This window comes from Aspergillus uvarum (assembly GCF_003184745.1).
Source record: "Aspergillus uvarum CBS 121591 unplaced genomic scaffold BO82scaffold_96, whole genome shotgun sequence".
Taxonomy (NCBI): Eukaryota; Fungi; Ascomycota; class Eurotiomycetes; order Eurotiales; family Aspergillaceae; genus Aspergillus; species Aspergillus uvarum.
In genome coordinates this window covers 44,595-65,108 of record NW_020291393.1, presented here as the reverse complement: position 1 = coordinate 65,108, position 20,514 = coordinate 44,595, and the positions used below count along the sequence as shown (strand labels likewise).

Genomic DNA, 20,514 nt, shown 5'->3' with positions numbered 1-20,514 from the left:
AAGCCACGGAGATAAGAACGGGCTGACATCTATTAATAATGGTGACGTCCTCCACCGCCGGTTTGAGTCAGGGCGGTGTCTCAACGTCATCCGTCCAATTTCTCTAGTGCCTGCCTCAGGCCCAAGTTCGGTCACTTCTCGGTAATTTGGTTCACCTCACAATAATAAGATATATTCGGTCGCTTTATGGGGTACGAAATGGTAAAGACTGCAATATATCCAACACCCGGAGTTCAGACACCAGTGCAGAGAAAAATAAGATTGACCCGGAGAAAAATGCACGTGGGGAGTCAGTCCAAGAAGCCTAGCCACTGTTTTGGAAACGCCAACGCCAGTATCACCCAAAACACCCAAGACACCATCATCACCACAAACCCTTGCCAAGACCCAATCCAAATCCGAATCCCAAGACTCAGAAACAATATCCTTAAAATCCAAATGAAAAGGAAAGAAGGGTGAATGACCCAAAGAAAAAATATCCAAAGGATAGCTGTGAACTAGGATAGGATGGGGCTGTATGAATGCAGCCACATAAAAGAAGAGAAAATCACACTGTACAGTCTTCCAATCGCCCTCTGTCGCGATGAAGAAGGCATGTGGTCATCGAGAAAAAAGGAGTAGCACCAGGCGAGACAGTTAGAAGACACGTCATACATGTATACTGTACATGCGTCACGTCACGCTGGTGAAACTCCATCTCGCCCCAACAAGACGTTTGCAAGATTGCGGTATGTTCAAGGGACTCATTAGGTAGACGCGATCTCAGGCGGGTTCGCGTTTAGAAACTGATTGATGTCTTCGTAATCGCTTTTCGTGTCCATATACGATGAGGTCAACATGCAACTCATGGGGATCTGACGGTTAAACATGGGCGAAGGAACCTGATCATCGAAAGATAGGTTCGTGTAGTCCGAGGCACCTATCAGATCGATATCCTCGAAAGAGCTGAAATTGTTGCTGGGCCATTGTTGCGGGGTCTGAAGCGCCAAGGGGTTGACCACGCCTTGCATGGGCATGGAAGCTGCGAACGTTGGGTTCGAGGGGGCCATCTGCGGTTCGGTTTTGATCGTGGGTCCCTGTGCGCGAGATGCGCTGAAGGTCGGGGTGGGTGGCATTTGGTGCGCAAAGGGATCCGAAAATCGAGTGGGAACAGTGGGCGATTGCGCGCTATCGGAGCTTCCATCTGACGAATCTTGGCGTTGCATGTGTCCGGCATTTTGCATCCACAGCTCTTGCTGCATGGCCTCCGTGTTCTCTTCGAAGCGCTCGCCTTTCGTCTGATCCAACGCCCCGAGTCGAGTGAGCAAGTCGTGCGTCAGCGGATGGCCGTTTGGTTCGCATTGCAACGGCTCGCCGGGCCAGCCTTCGCCCTCTGTGGCTCGTCGGTACAGCTCCTGAAGTCCATGGACAAGCCATGCCTGTTGCTGTTCAAGCATCTCAACATATCTGTCACGCGAAGAGTCAGTCCCCGATTCGAACACAAGGAAATCCATAGCAAAAGCTCAAGGCCAAGGAACGCGCTCACCCCTTGGGGTACACTTTATCGTGGGCCTTCTTTCGCTCGCCAAAGACACAGATGGCATTGTCCGTCCTACACCGACCACATGGGTTGGCTCCGTCACACTGCACCGGGTCAGTGCATCAGGCCGAAGCTGATGCGTCGAGCCATGGCTTTAGCTTACCTTGGATTTCTTCAGTCTACACCGATCGCAGGCCTTGCAAACCCTCTTACGGATGTTGCCGTCCGAATGTGAGTGATCTGAAGTCGGTGACGATTGGCGCGCTGTCATTGTGTGTGTATGTGTTTGCGTCTATATATGTATATAGATATATATAGGTGGGTTGGTGTATGTATGAATGGATGTATGTATATGGTGATTATAGTTGATTCGGCGGAGTTCGTCGAATGGCAAGGCGCAAGAAGGAGAGGAAGTATGAGGAGGAAGAGAGGTAAAGATAGACGGAAGAGGGGGAGGGGCAGAAGAGAGAGATGATGATGATGATGATGATGATGATGATGATGATGATTGATGATATTAGCGGCGCCAGGTACCGGAGGTGGGGCCTTGTAGTCAAGTAAGTCGAATGTCGTTTGCTTTATCTCCCTCTCCTGTGAGAAACTCCTGCAGCGGAATGTTGTAATGATCCAAATATCGACGGGGAGTTGGTTAAGGTTGATCGATGATACAACGATCTTAGGGCAGGAAAGGTTAAACCGATGGAATCACTTCTATCTCAAGTTCCTCAGCCAATGTAAGGCACATAAGTCGATGGAACGCCGAATGAATAATTTGGATCGATCCAGAAGACTGGGTAGGGTTGCAATGAGCCAGAGTCAGGAGAACTCAGGTTGATCGAGATAGGGTTAGCTAGTATAGAGTCGGTAGTATAGAATACGACTAGTATTCGAAGGAGAGAATCCGCACGGAAGACAATGAGCTTGAAATCAAGAATCAAAGGAGCTAGAGGTAGAAACGACTTTGGAAGCTCTTTAGAATTCAAGAGTAAGAGAGAAGAGGGAGGGGGGGTAAGGGCAGTTATGGAGAAATTATCATTATTATAATGATTTGAAATGGTCTAGTCGCATCTCAGTAATCAAGAAACTCGAAGGATGTTCCAGCACGGGTCATCCGTAGTTTACAGTTTAAAAATTACAGGATGCGGCCGTAACGACCAGACCCAGACCGGCTTGGTGGAGATTTCCGCATCGATACCGCAGGTAAGAAATACAATCTATGAAGATTGCATGGCTTTGCTGGATATTGCTACGAAATCAGAACCTTCACTACATACACTGGGCTGACATTTATTGCAAATCAGACTGACATCATCTGGACCTCCCTTCTCAACGCTTCTTCCTCTGCCAAAAATTCGGGCCATTCGACCTGGCTGCACTTCTGAGGAGGAGAGTCGCCGAACTGTATGGCCGAGTATCCGTGGGATGTAACTGCAATGAATCACGCATTCATACGATCATACGTTGATACAGTCATACAGACCTAATACGATAGGAACGTCACTCAAGGGTATTCTTACCTGATACGAATCACGGATAACGGAACGGGAGCTGAGCAAGAGAAAGCCCGCGGCAGAGAGGCTGATTACCTGAATCGGTGTGTCGCGGGCCTAGCCTCGGACCCCGGGGTTGAAAAATCCCTTTTGGGGGAGGGAGGAGGAGGGGACGGAAGTTCAGGTCAGTTTGAGGTTGAGTTACTTCATCCCGAGTCCACTACTGTTTGTACATAATGATCACTACACTGTTCTGGTTCCATCTTCCGTCCCGCCGGGAAGGGTCTTATCGTCTACTGCAAATGAAGGGCAATCGCTACCGTTCTGGTGGATCACTTGGAAATCCATTGACTGCACTGGAAGCCGTATATCCGACGGTTGTTCACTCTTTACATGGTAGTTGTCAGTAAGTAGTATATCCGGAAATAAGTGACAGGAGTAGAAAGGGTGTTTAGTGTCTAGTATAGGTGTCTGTCTACCATCGAAGAGATTTTCCCTAGGAAAGTTCTCAGCTTGATTGAGGCCAGGCTCGCAAGTAAGGCAATGGGAAGTTAATCCTGTTTGTTCGTGAACGTGGGTGGTTGTCACCATGACAGTAACTCGAGTCAATCGAGTAAATCGACAGGAATCATTACTATTACCGCAAAGGTATGTATGAATGAGAATGACATCTCGCGCTTGCATAAGCTCGGCATTACGGCACAACAACCGTTCTTAGTGCAAAGCTCACCTGGGCAGTTCTCGGCAAAGACATGCCGAACAAGAGCAGGAAACCGGGAGCTTCGACAATAGTCCACTTCAGGTCGTTCTGCAGACGGAACTTACCACAAAGGGGTTGGTTGGTTGGCTGCCAAGATCGGCGATCTGAAATCTCTCATTCCTTCATTCATTCATTCATCAACAATTACAGCAAGATTAACCATTTTCTTGGATTCATTGTCTGTCTGTCTGTCTGTCTGTTGCATCTTTACTGTCTACTGTACACTGCACCTACAGGACTCGGTTGAAGTGTCGCCCAGATTATCATTATCCTCCGGAAAAGCTTAAACCGGCAGCCTGCTTTCTATAGTGTACTTTAGTAAACTACCGCATGTTGCCACAGGCCACTACTACTCGTACTAACCACCAACCAAGTCATCGGGAGGAGAGGAACAAGAACAGCATCGATAAGCTTTGATGATCTCAGACTGTCGTTTGCTGATCGGCACTTTGTTCTGCCATTTTCCTTTCCAGTCCGAGGAGAGGGGGAGGGGCAAGGGGAAGGAGAGAAAATGCTTGATCTCCTCCTCCCCCAGCTCTTCCACCATGCGATGAATGAGGCCATTCAGTCAATGACGTTAGCATGCCTTAGTTCAATGAGTCGATATCGGGTCACCCACGCTGGATGTGTCCTGTCATTCGCGCCCCCGATTGGCTCTCCCCCCCTCAGAGTATCCATTTCTTGGTACGATCACGGCTGCTGTTCGCAGCTGTGAGAAGAACAGAAGGAAAATAGAATGCGATAGTGTCGGAATTTGACTTTCGTGGTTACGCCACTATCGATACCTCGTTGATTGTTTAATAGTAGTACTATGTTCTCAGCAATAGTACTATAGACTACCTACCTAGTAGATTAACTTTTCCCCAGCCTTGCAATCAGATCAATGATCCAAAGACCTTGGTCAAACTCCTTCCTTTCTACCTGCCCCGCCTCCTTCTTTCTACCTCTATGCTTCTCCTCTCTTCTTCCCGCGGATTTTGTTGATCTTTTCCCCCAATTTGACCCGGTCCACCCCTCAAGCTCTCTCGAATGGACAGGTTCAACATGGTTCAGGTTTATTCATTTGCAATCATCCATTGACCATTTCCCCCCCAAGTTAGGGGCCACGAGGGATCGACAGACCGGAGAACGGGTAATGGCTCGAATTGCCGATGATCTACTCACTACTATGCAAAGAAAACGATTGAACCGTACCCTTTACGCAAGGACTCCCCTGCCTACAGTTACGCAATGAGAATTAAAAATTGACCCGGGTTTACCTGCGAGTCTAGAACCGGCCCCATGCAGCGTGGGTGCTTCAGACCATAGCGTCATTCCGCATTCCTTTTCCGACGGGTTCCACTCACTCACTCCCCCTCCATGGAAGGAGAGAGACGGACGTATTCTAAGATGAAGAGGCCTCAGGGAAGAGAACATGTCCGCGCGGATAAGCACATGGGCAAGCACTGGCTGCTCTGGCTGATATGTCATGTCATCACGGCCGGCGATAAGATTTGACTTCTGTTCGGTCTCACGATCTGGACTCGCCCATGGCCCATGACCTCATACTGCCTCGCAGTCATGCTGCCACAATTACTCGATGACCCGCATGTTGTTCATCTCGTCATGAGCTAAAGAGAAACCTTGTTATCGGAAGTCAGTGATGGCGAGAAAAGGTCCTCGAAGGGGCTAGAGCAACTCGTATTTTTTCAACCAATAGCTTTTCTGGTATCAACGTGTGAGACAGGAGGGTATATGAATATAAGACACGCTTTAGAACGCAGGCCGGAATGCAGACCCCGGGACCCGCACAGACCGGCCAGACCAGAATCTCAAAAGCACCACACTCGTCGCCAGGTTCTGGCTGCCGAACGATTTCGCTGCTTCTCGCGATGCGATGGCATGGGAGGATTGGACTTGCCATAACGATACCTATCAGCCTGTTGTTGATGGACTCGTTTCCTTTCCCGGAGCCAACCAAAACCTCGCTGTCGGGGTGCTACGTGTTTAGAGGGCAGTTCCACGGAGGGCGAGTGGACGATCGTGCTAGCTGTTGAGTTCAATTCTGGAAGCCAACCGCTGCCATGAACCGGCTCTGGGATCAAGGCCGTCGGATGATAAAAGGCCTGGCGCGCCTCAACCACTCGGCGGATTAACACTGATGAGATGTTAGCTTTTGGGCGTCTAGATCGAGTGGAACGAGGCCTTTACAGGAGAAGGTCTCCTCGATGTTGACCATCTCACGAGCGCTGGTCTCCATGAAGCCGCACCCATGCCTGCGGGCATACTCCAAGCCCTGAGGAGCCCCGATCACCCGACTCTCTTTCAGATCGCACTTATTACCAGCTACGATCTTGATGGGCGGCGGCATGCCCACCCTCAGGCCCGCCGCATTGTCTCCCAGTTCTTGTCGCAGGCGGTGACTCTGTTCGGCTCGCTGTTCAGTCTCGATCTCAATCATATCCATGAAGGAGTCCAGGGCGTGCAAGCTGTGCTGATTGGTGATATCGTAGACCAGCAAGAAAGCATCTGATTTCAGGTTGGACGCCGTCCATAGTCCGCGGTATTCCTCCTGGCCCGCCGTATCGGTGATAGACAAGACATAGGGCACTCCATCCACGACACGCGTGACAGAATAGGAATCCTCTGCAGTTGCCCTTCCTTGTTAGTAAACGCTCAAGTGATTGCCGGGAATGGTGCGGTGAGGGGGAGAAAGAGCGTTACCGATTGTCGGATCGTACCTGATGCCGCGCAGTGGATTAGTTTATGTTGTGCAGGTAGACGACCGGACACTTACTCATGCGTCCACTGGCTGCGCACCAGTCTGAGAGTGATTGAAGACTTGCCTACACTGCGACCAGCCCCGATCAGTGATGTGAGCACGCATTGAATTGTATTGTGTTTATGAGAAGAGCCATGCGCATGTGAATGGGGCAGCGCAGAGTTATTACCTCCGCTTTTTATCGCCCCATCCACCTCATGCATGAGTCTGTGATTCGATGGCACGTACCGCATCCACCATCTCCACAGATCGTGATGGAGATTTTCTCCGGAGAGTCCGGCATTGGTTATCGCTAGAAGGGAAACCGGGCGGTGGGGAGGGGGGAAAGGCAGGAAGCTTGAGAAATGATAGCAAGCTTGCACAATCAACCGCGAGCAAGTGGGATGGGATGATATGTGACGAGATTTGCGAAGTCATAGAAGAAGATTGGAGGAGGGAGAAAGGAGATTTAAAAGAAGTGATCGGCCGACTCAGTGGGCCGAGTGAAACGTTCAGCAGGAACCCCAGGCACGGGTTGGACTGGATCCTTGAACCAGGCCAGGTCAGGCCAGGCACAAGAGGGGATTAACCAGGAATGCAACCGGCTACCTTCCACCGTTCAATCACACCAGTAGTGCTGGGTTTTACGAGTGACATGATCTCCTTCCACGAGGGGGAGTCGGAGGGCGGGGACCAAGGGGAGGGTAGTGAAGGTACATGAATCCCTTCATGATGGGCATGGAATGGAGGATGCAAGTAGAGGGAGTAAAGGGGGTCGGGAAGGAACAACAGGAAGGATCATACTTGTACGGAGAGATGGAGTAGTCAACTAGGTACGGAGTAGATAGCATGCTGGATCTTGGAGGGAGTAACTACGCCCCTGGGCCCTAAGGGAGTAGGTAAGGTAAGGTTCTGTGACATCAACCCCCTTGGCTTACTAGCGATTCCGCAGTCAAGCTATGGTCGAGGATAGATTGATAAGGGGGAGATGAAGTAGTGCAACAAAGAACAATTGAATGGACAGGGCCCGTTGACTGATCTTTTTACTTCTACGGGATACGGAGAGGACTTGGTACTTGTTGTCCTGCACCACAATCGTACTTTTGGTCTTTGTTTGCCCCTGGAATGATGCATCGTCATCTGGTTGGGTTTGGGGCCCGGGGCCCGCCCTGGGGCTTATCTTACTTCGGACTTAGCCTGTCAAAAAATGTCAATGCAAGTAAGTGTATGGGATGGGATATCCGTCTGTGTCCACCTGCACTACAGACCAGTCTGTAATTGAAGAAGATAGACGGTTGCCTCTCTCTTTGGAGGTGGATGCATCAGATTTGATAGATCAAGGTGGTGTTGTTGGTGTTGTTGTTGTTGTTGCTTCTTCCATCCACCAGTTGCCTCCCACCGCCTTCCTTTCCTCCCAGCTGTGCGGACCATCTTCACTTTCCCTCTTCGGTCTCGTGTTTCGCTCTCTCTCTCTCTCTCTCTCTCTCTTTCTTTCCCCTCTTTGCTTCCTCGCCTGCAGCTTCAATCTTTGCCTCTTCCTCCCTCACAACCGAGAAAGTTCCAGCCGCTGTTCACTCCAAGTGGAGAGGGAGAACATCAACGACTATTTCATTGTGGGCATCTTCATGCGAGATGTCGACTAGGCTGCCAGTCAACGTCGTCGACAATATTTCTTTTCTTTTTTTGCCCCTCCTCCGCTTTCCCGACTCTATCTTAGCGCAGACGCTCGCCCTGTGCCTCGTTTACCAATAATAATATAGATCACTTCGCTTTCTCTCGCTCGGCGTCTCCCTCCCTCTCTTCTCGTGAGAGAGAAATAATCGCGAGGGCTGACGGTCGACTTCTTATATTAAAGTCCCCCCAAAAAAGAACATGGGTTGACCACTCACCGTGTCCCTTCTCTCCCCCCCCCGGTCTATTAGTATCATTACTACTGAGTACTCCTATTATTATCTGGTATCTTATTATTTTGATTTTCGAATTCCCATCCATTCTGGTTCCTCTTCCTCCGCTTCCTCTACTTCTTCCCTTTCCTCCCCCCGCTCTTCTCTTTCTCTCTTCTTTTTCGCCCTCTCCTTCTCCCGCCCCTCCTCTCTCTCCTCTGCACATTCCATCCGCTATACTTCCTGGCCTTGACTTACATGGGGTCTTTTTGAGTCCGGACCGACCTTGTTTGTCCTTTCCTGCGCAGTGCCGCGGCTTCGATGCGACTTCCCCATTGGCCTGCCGCCTGATCTCGAATCGATCGGACGTGGTCCGTCGACCGCTGGAGTCGGCTTGACCCTCCTTCTTACCACCGCCCACCCCATTTCCCACCCCCCTCTCATCCGCCATGGAAGGTTTCGACGACTCCTTCTATCAGGCACACTATCCCATACAGGACCCCCAACTGGGTCCTCCCTCCGATTATCCTCACGCCCAGCAAACTTCTCTGCTTCCGCTAGCTTACCCCAGTTCCGATCAGTTTCACCCGGGAACTTTTCCCTACCAATCGCACCCCTCAGATCTCTTGTCCAACGGTGCCCCTGGTGCCCTGATCCCATCCCATCCAAATGCATTGGCTCTGCATCAAACCGGTCTGCACGGCCACCATCCGGCCCCGCCCCGGACACCTGGTCTGGGAGGCCGAATCCCGAATGCTTCGATGCACGCTTACGATCCGATGAATGTTGCGGGCCACGGCATGGTCATGAGTATGGAAGCAGCAAATAGCTTCGCTTACGATGCCTCCACCTTCCAAACAACCGGCGCTTTAGATCCCAATCTCGATCGCCATTCTACCGTACAGCGCCCCTCTTTGCCTACCCAAGTCATTGATCTAGATCCTCCCGTTCCTGCGGCATATTCCATTCCACGGAATCAATCGGCTCTCGCCACCGCATACTGGGCTCCGCCTGTGGCTCAGGATCTAAGCGCTCCCGTGCAACCTGTAGTCGCCGCCGCCGTCAGGCCCTCGATCGAAACCCCCTCCACATCTACGGCCCGCCCCGCGCGGGATCAGAGCGGCTCGCGGCGTGCTGGTGCTGCTGCACAGGCCGAGGTGCAACGGCAGTCCTACTCGCAAGCCTCGAATGCTACCGTATCCCATCGATTCATCCAGCCAAAGCGGCCTTCACCCAAGGGTGGGTATTGCTCTCTTTGATTCCTATCTGAGTTGGAAGGCTGATGCGGATTCTTTACGCTTCTTAGCGGCCGTACCACCTCGGGCCAAGACCGAAGTGGGTAGCGGGTCTCCATATTCCAGCATTTACTCCAGCAGTGGCTTCGATATCATGGGAATATTGGTAGGTTCAAGTGCTGACCCGCCTACTCACCGCCATCGCCTACTGATCGACTTCCTTCTAGGCTCAAGTAGTGTCCCGGCCGGATGCTAAGATAAACATTGGTGCGGTGGATCTGTCCTGTGCCTTTGTGCTCTGCGATATCACCCAGGATGACCATCCCATTGTGTACGTCTCCGAAGCGTTCGAACGGCTCACTGGTTACACCAATGATGAGATCGTGGGCCATAACTGTCGGTTCCTGCAAGGTCCCGACGGTGTGGTGTACCAGGGCATGCAGCGGAAGTTTGTCGATGAGAACACCGCCTTTCGCTTCCGGTCAACCATCGAAGATCGGGCCGAGATCCAGGCCAGTATCATCAACTACCGGAAAGGTGGACAACCTTTCGTGAACTTGGTTACCATGATCCCAATTCGATGGGGTGGCCCGGATTACCGCTTTTACGTCGGCTTTCAGGTCGATTTGGTCGAACAGCCCGACGCTGTCACCCGACGAAACCCCAGTATGACCCTCTCAGGAACCGAGCTGTTCGTTGTAGCTGGACTAACATGGCTCTTCCGCAGATGGCACGTACATGATCAATTATCAACGCAGTCAATTGCCCAACTATATAGTCCCGTCTCCGGACATGTACCGAGTTAACCCGGAGCTGATTACCATGTGGGCCCCGGAGCAGGTGTCGACGATTCTCGACAGCCTGAACGGCTCTATGCCCATCTATCGAGAGTTACTGGATCGGGTTTTGGTGGAAAACACGGACGACGTCGTCCATGTGCTTTCGTTTGAGGGTGAATTCCTCTATCTGTCCCCGTCTTGTCACAAGGTCCTGGAGTACGACGCGGTAGAACTAGTTGGGAAAGGCCTGTCGACCGTCTGCCATCCGAGTGACATCGGTCCTGTGATCCGCGAACTCCGTGCCTGCATTACTCCGGAGCCAGTGAGTGTGGTTTATCGCATCCGGAAGAAACATAGTGGATATGTCTGGTTCGAAAGCCACGGGTCGTGGCACATCACCGACCGCGGACGGCAATACATGGTTCTGGTGGGTCGTTCCCGGGCCGTGTACAGTCTTGATCATGTCGCTGTCGTTGGCCGTGGGGGTTTGGCAGAGAATGACCTTTGGGCCAAGCTGTCGATGTCTGGAATCGTCCTCTATGTTTCATCGAAGACGCGGCCGGTGCTAGGTCGGTTGCCGGAAGACCTGATTGGTAAGAGCATTCAAGACCTAATGGGAGCGGATACGCGACCACAGGCCTTGCAGGCGCTCGAGGCAGCCAGAGGTGGCCAACAGGTTTCGTTCAACCACAAGATCCGTCACCGCAAGGGCCACATGCTCCAGGTGCAGACGACGCTTTTACCCGGCGATGCAAAAGAAGGAGCGCCGCCTTCTTTCCTGGTGGCGCAGTTACGCTTCCCAAAGATGTCCACGCCGGGAGCATCTGACGAACCGGGTTCATCGACGGACTTGGGGCTCGCGCCAACCGGGGTGGACTTATCCGGGCTGGTGGGGACCAACCGGTTGCCAGCGGGCAATCAGCAATTGGCCTCGCTAGAGGATAACACACTGTTCACGGAACTGGCGCCCACGCGGGGTTCCAGCTGGCAGTTCGAACTGCGGGAACTGGAGAAGCAGAACCGCACCCTGTCGGACGAGATGCAGCGGTTGATCACACGGCGGAAGAAGCGCAAGCGCAAGCAGAGCACCATTGTGGTGGAGAAGAGCTGTTCGATGTGTCGGACAAAGACCACCCCGGAGTGGCGGCGGGGACCCAGTGGCAACCGGGATCTTTGCAACAGCTGTGGACTGCGCTGGGCGAAGCAAGTGCGGAACGCGGCTCAGGCGACGGCCGGCGCGGTCCGCCCGGGCGTGACCTCATGATGAGTGATGAATTGTTTCGTTGTATTTGTGGATCCTTGGATATTATCAATTGTCTAGCGGTTGCTGCTTGAGTTTCTGGAAAGTCTTCTGAGCATTTCATTCCTGAGATACCATTTGTGAGTAGGATGGTTTGGTCTGGCTTCCAAGGGGCGTGGGCAATTTTACATGGAAGGATTGGTTAATTATGAGAGAAATGGATGGATGTGCATTGCTGCGGGCGGCGTGTTCTTTTGGTTGCGTGCGATGCCTTTGAATTGTATACTACTGGGAGGGTTTGGACTTGGAAATCAAATTGTGGCGGAACCTGCAGAAAGCCGAGGAGGAAACCGTTTTGGACTATTCGGTGACTTGTCAATACCGTTGAGTGTCTAGGTTGTGTAGCAAATGACACCTGATATATTTCAACCGTTCTATAAATCGATCGGTGGCCATTGGAGGGAGTCGAGGGAGTCGAGGGAGCTTTACATAGGATACATACTACTATACATACCAAATATACGTCACAGTACCCACCTAGTCCTTGTATATGAATTGATGGAGTCTACATGAATCGAGGAACTACTCAATCCCTCCATTGCAACCACTTCTCTAACCATCGTCTCTCCTCGCGTTCCACCTCCCATCCGGTTCGCCCATTGCCCCGAGAACCGACCCCAACTCCGCCGCGTTCCTCCACCGCAATGCGGACCTCGGCCGCTTCCATGGCCTGAACTCCGCCACCCCTCCGGATCAACTCGTCATCCACCTCCAGATAATTCAGATATTGCTCTAAGCGCCGTCGATACAGCGGGAGCACCGGCCACGCCAGGCGATCATGCGACCCGGCCAAGCCGAACACGGCACACGCGCGAGCGACCGCCTCCCGATCCCCGTCTCCACTCGCGCCCATCAACCACCTCAGGCTCTTCATCTCCTTCTCGCTGCCGACCTCCGGCGCCGTGACCGTCCCGCGATCGAGGAGCAGCGCCCTCTTCTTCCGCTGCACGCGCTTCGCGCGCTCCTTCTCCAGCTGGCGGGGCACGCGACACGTGCGCGGGGTGACGGCATTGCCCAGCGCCAGGACGACGAGGGGCGTGAACTCGCCGCAGACGATGAGGAGGAGGGTGAAAGGGATCATGCGACGGATGTCGTAGGTGGCGCGATGGAGGAGCTGGAAGCTGGAGCGCGAGATGGCTGCGGGCCTGTTGTTGTTATTGTTGTTGCTGCTGCTGTTGCTCTTGGCGATTTTTGCTGTTATCGTTGTCGTCATCGTCGTCGGAGCATTGGAGCTAGCCTTGCTCGCCACCAGGGACTCTTTCGTCACGGCCAGATAGGCGGAGGTCGGGAGATGGGCGGGCACGCCCAGGGCGCGGCGGAGGGGCACCGCGGCGCGGTGGTTGTGGTAGACATTCTTGAGGCCCGTCTTGTAGAAGGTCAGGTAGGCGCGGCCGACGGCCAGGTAGTGCTTGAGTTTGTCGGCGGGCGAGGCCGAGGGGCTGAGGGCCGTGGGGAGGGTGAGGTCTGCTGGGTGGGTGCTCGCGGGCGGGTTGATGTTGGTGGAGGTGAGCGATTGTGGAGGTGGGGTCGGGGATTTAGAGGATGGTGAGGGAGAAGAGGTGGCAGATGTGGTGGAGAAGTAATGGTGGTAGTCGGATTTGCTGAGCTGGTGCTGGTGGCGGAGGAGAAGGAGAGATGTGATGCTGCTGCTGCGGCTCAGGGAGGTTGTTGGCGGTCGTGATCGGAGGAGCACTCGGGCTTGGGGGGTACGGAGGGAAATCGGCATTGTTGCCGGGGGGACTCAATTGACCGAGGTAGCAGGAATTGAAGAGTCAGTGCAGGTGAGAAGGTCTAGAAGAGGGATGTTAATTCGTATGATTGTTGAGGGAGGAAGGAAGGAAGGAAGGAAGGGAAGAAGGCAAAGTGCGGAGTTGGGATGGAGTAACGCGGAGGAAAGAATCACCCAAGGCAGCAAGGCAGCAAGGCAGCCATCCTATGCCTAAGGCACCAGACATCGTCATCGTCATCAGATCCGTTGTCAATCGGCCAGCAGTAAGCAACTTGGAACATTATATCGACTGGCTTAGGATATTCTCTTGTTAGGGTTCATTCTCTGCTACCCTTTAGAGCAACGTTCCAGTTTGATTTATCATCAAAGATCAATTGATAATCAGTAGTTAACTGCGGACCGCATGTGACTCACCACCACGATCTATAATACAACTATAAATCATCTCACCAACGAAAACTAAACAATATGAAGACACCGCACCTCCTCAACCACCTAACCCACCACACCCATACTCATACTCATATCCTCCACGAGTCAACCAAGACATCATCCACCATGACCCCTCGCAATCCCCCAATAACCTTCACCCACCCCACGGCGCTCCTCCTCATCGACAACCAAACCGCCTTCACGCATCCAACCCACTGGGGCCCCTCACGATCCAACCCACTCTACGAGCCCAACATCCAGTCCCTGCTGGTCGCCTTCCGCGCGGCTGCCGCAGCGCAGACGACGACGCCCACTCCCACCATGGAAGTCATCCACGTCTTCCACACCTCGACGGAGCGGGACTCGCCCTTCCATCCGGCCGCCCCCGTCAACGGGCGCCAGCCGCTCGACTTTGCCGTCCCGGTGCCGGACGGCTCGGAGCCCGTCTTCTGGAAATGCGTCAACTCGAGCTTCGTCGGCACGGGGCTGGAAGCCCACCTGCGCGCGCGCGGGATCCGCCAGTTAATCGTGACGGGTCTGACCACCGACCACTGCGTGTCGACGACTGTGCGCATGGCGGCCAATCTCGGCGTGGTGGATCGCGGTCGTAGTGCTGAGGGGGCGGATGGTCTTGTCCCCGTGGATCAGCGCACGGGAGCGCATGCGATTACCCCGACGGGGGATCCAGGGCGCATCCTCTTGGTGGGGGATGCGACGGCGACGTGGGCGAAGGGGGGCTTCGATGCGGAGACGGTGCACGCGGTTTCGTTGGCGAGTTTGGATGGCGAATTCGCGGAGGTGGTCAGGACCGAGGAGGTAGTCCAAGCTCTGAGGAGGCTTACATAGTTTTCTTTACTGGGTTTTCTTCCCCCTTACAATGAGGATACATAGGGAGGAGGATTCAATAGCGTAAGTAAGCTGGGGATAAGATAATGATAAGAAAATAGTTTCGCTTGAGTGTAGCCTCTTACAACGGCACCTCAACCGCAATGATATTTTCCGACACAAAGCCTGTCACAAACAGCATCGCCGTCTTCGCCGCGGGATCCTTGGGCTCCATGGGGAGCAACAACGCGGTGCTGGCGGATCGGATGGCGCTTCCGTCATCCTCGAAAATGAGACGCTTCTCCCATTCCGGGTTCGCGGTGTCTCCGAAATGACGACGCAGGTGCCACACCATGACGCCTTCCTGAGCATGCGGGTCGTTGTGGGTTCGGCGCAGATCGACTGCCCGCAGCAGACCACCGACCACGTATCCGCTAGCGTCATTCTCGGGGGTTGTATAAGGATCGTGATAGTAGGTTGGATTATCGATTGTGCTCTCGAACGCAAACTCATCCAGCACCAAGAGGGTGCGGTTGCTGCGGTCTGCCCTTGCACGGTACATGATGCCTCCCGCGGCACTGGAGAGCAGCAACTCCTCCTGGGACTGCCCATGGCCCAATCCGTTGATGTTCAGGTATCCCTGGGACGCTACGACGGCATCAATGCCTGTATCCGCGCTATTGGACTGGATATGGTTGACATTCACATGGATAACATTGGTCCATTTCGCTAACGGGAGTATATCTTCAACCGTGCGCATGATGCCTTCTCGATAGAAGTGGTCGTTCGTGACATAAATCGAGTGCAAGCTCTCGGCGTAAATGTCGTTCGGGGTCACAATCAAGGGATGAGATATGGAGCGGACATGGCGAACGGTGCTGGATCCCAAGACATGGTGAAAGAGCTCAATCTGGGAGTGGGCCTTCGGAATGCCTTCAGCCGAGGGCTTCTCAAAGTAGTGCGGGTTCGATAAATGGTTGATCGCATAGATGTAAATGGCACCCTGGCGATCCGGATCGTCGACAAGATCAATCCCATGCGTCACAAAGGGCCCGTGGAAGTTATCAAATGCAAGTCGCCGGGACTTGAGGGTCTAGTCGTATGCCATGAGCCTCGCGAGCATCACCATCATGCCGACTGGGCACGTCTTACCTTGGTATCGATGACATGAAATGAGCCTGTCGACTGAGCCGGGCCCTGTAAATTTCCCAGTGGCGGAAACCACTTGAACCGGGGCAGGAGGGAGTCTTCACAGGCTGCAAAGATTTGGCCAGTAGGCTGATAGTAATGCATATCTTCGCACTGCATGGTGTCTTCGATCTTCTGAATCATCTGGGCCTCGATTGTCACGATGTCAGTGGCTGCCCGGAAGACTCCCACGACGGTGAGCCAGTGACAGACGGGTCCATAAAGATTGGCTGCCATCAAGACAAGGATGGCGAGATTGAAAGAGCTCTTCATAGTGGAAAAAAGATATTCGAAGCTAGGCTAGCCAGCGTGGTCAGTCTGCGTAGCCGTGACTGCGCTCCTGTTGAGCGGAGTGTGTGTACGTGTTAAAATATCCCATTGCTCGGAACAACCTTCAAGCGGAGCATTGAAAAAAGGAAGGAAGGAGGACAAGGATGAGGAGGAGGAAGAAGAAGAAGACGAGGAGGAGGAGGAGGAGGAGGAGGAGGAGGCAAGGGGGGGGGGCAGGCAAACTGATTAGCAAACCTCACCACCCAAAGAGGAATGCGGGGGGTGGGGAATTATTTGGGCGGAGAAGAAAGAGATCGAGCCAAAGAGAAAAAGCTGGTGTGTATGTGTGTGTGTGTGTGCGACAGCAGAGAAAGCACCATGTAGAGAGATGAAGCATTTATGGATGAGGTGGGAGAGCTGAGGTTGAAAATAGAGCAAGGGGAGTACAATCATATCTTAGCATAGCACTCCTTACTTTACTGACTCTACTTCCTCTACTGGTCCATCACACACTTTTTGCAATCTGAGAATTGGAGTTGAGTCTCTACTACAGCTAATTTCATTCCCTAATTCATCTCCCCGCCCCGGTTTTCGTTAGGTTGGATGCAAACCCCTTTTCCCATTCAATCACAGAGCCCCGGATTTAGCTTAGACAGAAGAGAAAGTGCGCAAATAGAAACATAAAACCCAAAAAGCACCCCAGAAGCGCTGTCCCCACTTCCATTCATCGCTAAGTAACTCCGTCCACAACCCAGAAAGCCCGTGCTTGGAAGAGTCCCTATCTTGAACCAAGCCACTCCACTAATGCTGGGACTTGGCCTCAAGGTACTCTTGATCACTGGCATCCAGGATGTCGTACTCCTCGTCTGTCAAGAGGCCAACGTCCGTCTCATCATCCAAGGTCAAACTGTCCATGTCATCCAGAACATCCTGCTCCGAGCGGTAGGACACCGAAGGAGCCGTGGTTGCAGCCTCGTGCGTGCTCGATTCCGGAGACTCCTTCTCCAGCTTGGGAAAGATCATTTGACTACCAGTAGTCTCAGGCTGAGCAGCTTCCATAGCGGGTGCCGCTTGGACACCCTCAGACGACGACGGGGTATCAGCCACCGGGTTCACGTTGCGCACTTGGATATCACACCACAAGCGGTGGCCAAATGGCATGCCGCTAGGAAGCTTGAGTCGCCAATAGGAAATGGCAGTGCCTAGACGGCTAGGTGTCTTGAGGGTCACCGTGAAGTCGGCACTCTGACCGGGCTCCAAAGGCTGGCTCAACTTGTTGCTCTCCATGGCAGCGGCGATGGAGTTGAGGCTCAATGGGTGGTTGGTGTCCACATTGAACATTGAATCGCCACCGACGAATTGCACATCCGTCCCGGCAGGCCAAGCCAAGGGACCGGGGTTAAACAGTGTCCATGTTTGCTGGAAAGGAGTGTTGGGAGCCATGGCCGTGTCATCGGGGATAGTGTCACGAATAAAGAAAGCTTGGTACCCCGAGGCGGGGTCCACAGCCAGAGTCTGTCCAGCTGGGGCTATGGTCGTGTCCACAACAGGGCTGGCATGCTCCACGGGAGCCGGCTCCTCAACGGCCTCTTTGACTGCTTCGGACGCTTCCTGGACCGTCTGCTCAGGCTCACCAAGAATGGCGGATTCAGTTGAGACAGACTTTTCCAAGCGGTCACCGATCATTGTCACTCCTTGCTCAGATCTATCGAAGGTGCTGACCCGGACGTCACGCACGGGGGTCTTGAGCATGAGCAATGGGTGGGTTCGGTTGTGCGTGTTTGTCGGATGAACCTCGCAACTGGCGCAGAAATCGGTATCATGGCACACGGAACACTTGTACCTAGTACCAGTGATAAATATGGGACAGGGCTTGGCCCGACATAGAGGACCATCACAGTAGATACCGTAGTGCACCTCGTGGTTGATCAAAGGCTCGGCGATCGAATCGTAAAGGGGGGCGAACCGGTGACCGGGGTGTTGCTGAGGGACCTTCTCGTAGCATTCGGTGCAGTAGTCCCAGTCCGGGCAAGTCAAACACTTGTGGCGGACGCCAATGATACGCTAGCACAATCGTTAGTTGACTCTAGACAACAGATAAGAACCAGACAGAACCAAGAAAAGTACCTTCTCGCATCCATCGCATATTGCCGCATGGTGATGATGACGCCCGGGGTTGCAACGCGACTGAACGATACTCTTTAGAGCAAACAGGCGGTCCTGAACCAGAGCGAATGTGTGGGCGGGATGATGACCATGTGAGTCCTTGAGAAGGCAGGTGATACAGAGATCGTAGTCATCACAGTCAGCACACGAGACCATCTTGCTCTCATCGTGTTCTATGGCTAGTTAACATCTCATTAAATTCAGGATGCAGACAGGAGGTTTACCTTTAAGGCAGTCATTACAGATACGCAGACTATTGAGCTCTGGAGCAGCCGGAGCTGAGGGTGGAGCCGAAGCCGGAGTGGGGTTGGGAGAGAGCTCGCGGACTGGTTCGGGAGCCGATACTGTAGGCGCCTCTTTGGCATCCTCAACTGCGATCTTGCGAGGAGGAATCTTCTCGGTGGTACTGTTGGTGACTTTGCCGTCTTTGACGACCCGTCTAATCAACCAATGCTCTTCATTGAGACAGGTCGCTCCGCTGCTCACACATTGAGGGCAGAGATCATAATCCCCATCATCGCAGATGCTGCAGTGATAGTGTTCGTTCGGAATGGACAAACCGCAGCGATTGCAATCGATGCAGAACACTCCGCTGGGAGAGGCATGGGACACAACCGGGAAGTGGGAACCGTCGAACACGAAGTCACGGAAGCTCGGCTGTGTAGAAGGCTCAGTCTCCCAGTGAGCAGATTGAGTCTCTGCTGGAATGGGACTAGCCACATTGTCAACCACGTCGGTGGCTGATGCGGACGCCGTGGTAGGCACAATTTCAGCCTGGGATTCAGGGAGGGGGGAACCCAAGACAGTTTCCAAGTAGCTATATCGAGAGGCATTCTGTTGTTCTGACGAACCTTCCTCCATAGGAGGTTGGGAAGCAATCTCATCGGCAGTAGTGGCCTTGATTCGCAGCTTGAGTTTCGCTTTGGCTGCCCGGTAGAGTTGTTTGTAAACGGCCGGGTTCTGGCTGTCCAGGTGCACATAATTGCCGGCACTGTCCGAGTACCTCTCAAAGATCACGTTCACATCGTCTGGAACACTAAGCAGTTGGCGGAGCTAGAGCCAAGATTAAGAGATCAGCATGCGGTAAGCGATGGTCGCAGCTTGCACAGGTGATCAGAATCCTTGTTACGAAGGGACAGGATTATATAAAGGCATGGGACTCCAAATGGACGGGACACATATACAGGGTAGGAGACATCATTCTAGCAAGGAAAATGGTTTTTGATAAAAAAGACACTGGGAGAGAGACGAGGGCAGAGAGTAGCGGAGTAAAAGGGCAGGTTTAAGGTTGATGGGGGAGGGGAAGCGGAGGAGCTCCGGTCGGAGGTCGAGTGGGGACTGGAAACTTACATTCTGGGGTAGAGTACGAGCTCCAAGCTCTTTCAGCGGGATCTTGAAGCGACGAGTGTTGTCATTATACAACACCTTGACTGTGATCAAAGTGCTGGGACCCACAGCTGAAGTGGGAGCAGTAGGAGTAGCCATGGTGATAATGATAATGTTGGTTGACGACGATGCCCGACCGTGTGGAGGAAGCTCTTGCTTGGCGTAGAGATAAGAGGGTCTGGACCTTATGGATCAGGCAGCACGGCAACGCTAACGGGCTCGGGCGCGATCAAGTAGTAAAAGTGACCTTGAAGTTCAAGTGGCACAGGACTAGAGCACCACAACAGCCCAGCTGAGATGATGTTATTGAGATAGAAAGAGAGGATGGAAGGAGGATAGGTAATAGATAGATGTAGAGCGTGGATGGATGATGGATAGATGGCTGTGGATGAGATGGTGGTTGATGATGAAAGGAGTGGGTGAGGAGTAACGAAAGGGAAAGTTTGGGAGAGTGGGAGAGAGGGAAAGTAAGTACGGGAGGAGAGAGGGATAGTAAAGATTTGAAAGACTTGGATGGGGAGGGGGTGAGGTGATGTTGAAGAAGGGTAAGTTGGGAAAGATGAGAGAGGGATGGGAAGATGGAGAAATGACGGAAGAGAAGGGGAGAAAGAGAAGAGGAGGAGAGAAGGAGGAGAAGGCGGAGTTAAAGAGGGAGAAGGAAAAAGCAGCTGGAGGTCAGCTGGTTGCTTGAAGGCAGCCCTGTCAGTCTGCGCGTCCGCGGTTGCTGGCTGGCTGCATCCGGCCGAGGCGGTGAGCCTGCTCTTTTCAAGTAGCTACAATACTATGTAAGAACCTAAGCAACTGACTTAGTT

General features: G+C 53.1%; 9 protein-coding genes across 9 annotated transcripts; 4 read left to right on the top strand and 5 right to left on the bottom strand.

Annotated features, from left to right (window-relative positions):
- Positions 1 to 746: 746 nt before the first annotated feature.
- Positions 747 to 1,790, bottom strand: BO82DRAFT_297186 (Zn(II)2Cys6 transcription factor domain-containing protein; the record flags this gene model as incomplete). The annotated part of the gene is made up of 3 exons (XM_025631937.1): positions 747 to 1,446; positions 1,526 to 1,623; positions 1,683 to 1,790. 3 exons carry the CDS (start codon positions 1,788 to 1,790, stop codon positions 747 to 749), a joined length of 906 nt encoding a protein of 301 aa, XP_025486253.1.
- Positions 1,791 to 3,590: 1,800 nt separating this feature from the next.
- BO82DRAFT_217974 (uncharacterized protein) lies at positions 3,591 to 4,050 on the top strand. The gene has a single exon (XM_025630758.1). The coding sequence runs from the start codon at positions 3,762 to 3,764 to the stop codon at positions 4,014 to 4,016; it is 255 nt and encodes an 84-aa protein (XP_025486252.1). The 5' UTR covers positions 3,591 to 3,761; the 3' UTR covers positions 4,017 to 4,050.
- A 1,241-nt stretch (positions 4,051 to 5,291) lies between these two features.
- Positions 5,292 to 6,983, bottom strand: BO82DRAFT_217971 (putative RAS small monomeric GTPase). Its single transcript, XM_025630757.1, has 5 exons — positions 6,759 to 6,983; positions 6,546 to 6,594; positions 6,473 to 6,489; positions 5,960 to 6,394; positions 5,292 to 5,906 (listed from the first exon to the last, which is right to left on the bottom strand). The coding sequence occupies exons 1-5, from the start codon at positions 6,811 to 6,813 to the stop codon at positions 5,581 to 5,583; spliced, it is 882 nt and encodes a 293-aa protein (XP_025486251.1). The 5' UTR covers positions 6,814 to 6,983; the 3' UTR covers positions 5,292 to 5,580.
- A 1,858-nt stretch (positions 6,984 to 8,841) lies between these two features.
- On the top strand, positions 8,842 to 12,051 carry lreA (GATA transcription factor LreA; the record flags this gene model as incomplete). The annotated part of the gene is made up of 4 exons (XM_025632775.1): positions 8,842 to 9,635; positions 9,664 to 9,793; positions 9,855 to 10,293; positions 10,355 to 12,051. The coding sequence occupies 4 exons, from the start codon at positions 8,842 to 8,844 to the stop codon at positions 11,668 to 11,670; spliced, it is 2,679 nt and encodes an 892-aa protein (XP_025486250.1). The 3' UTR covers positions 11,671 to 12,051.
- Positions 11,754 to 12,137, top strand: BO82DRAFT_217910 (uncharacterized protein). Its single transcript, XM_025630756.1, has one exon. It carries the CDS (start codon positions 11,836 to 11,838, stop codon positions 12,040 to 12,042), a length of 207 nt encoding a protein of 68 aa, XP_025486249.1. The 5' UTR covers positions 11,754 to 11,835; the 3' UTR covers positions 12,043 to 12,137.
- On the bottom strand, positions 12,052 to 13,711 carry BO82DRAFT_359499 (uncharacterized protein). The gene has a single exon (XM_025636596.1). It carries the CDS (start codon positions 13,430 to 13,432, stop codon positions 12,233 to 12,235), a length of 1,200 nt encoding a protein of 399 aa, XP_025486248.1. The 5' UTR covers positions 13,433 to 13,711; the 3' UTR covers positions 12,052 to 12,232.
- A 282-nt stretch (positions 13,712 to 13,993) lies between these two features.
- BO82DRAFT_297216 (cysteine hydrolase family protein) lies at positions 13,994 to 14,713 on the top strand (the record flags this gene model as incomplete). The annotated part of the gene is made up of 1 exon (XM_025631939.1): positions 13,994 to 14,713. One exon carries the CDS (start codon positions 13,994 to 13,996, stop codon positions 14,711 to 14,713), a length of 720 nt encoding a protein of 239 aa, XP_025486247.1.
- Positions 14,714 to 14,834: 121 nt separating this feature from the next.
- On the bottom strand, positions 14,835 to 16,329 carry BO82DRAFT_396417 (serum paraoxonase/arylesterase family protein; the record flags this gene model as incomplete). Its single annotated transcript, XM_025638839.1, has 2 exons — positions 15,845 to 16,329; positions 14,835 to 15,785 (listed from the first exon to the last, which is right to left on the bottom strand). Exons 1-2 carry the CDS (start codon positions 16,151 to 16,153, stop codon positions 14,835 to 14,837), a joined length of 1,260 nt encoding a protein of 419 aa, XP_025486246.1. The 5' UTR covers positions 16,154 to 16,329.
- A 489-nt stretch (positions 16,330 to 16,818) lies between these two features.
- On the bottom strand, positions 16,819 to 19,803 carry BO82DRAFT_359497 (ZZ type zinc finger domain protein; the record flags this gene model as incomplete). Its single annotated transcript, XM_025636595.1, has 4 exons — positions 16,819 to 18,214; positions 18,278 to 18,489; positions 18,541 to 19,369; positions 19,667 to 19,803. Coding segments are annotated over 4 exons (2,441 nt in total), but the record flags the coding sequence as incomplete, so codon positions are not given.
- Between the last annotated feature and the right edge of the window lie 711 nt (positions 19,804 to 20,514).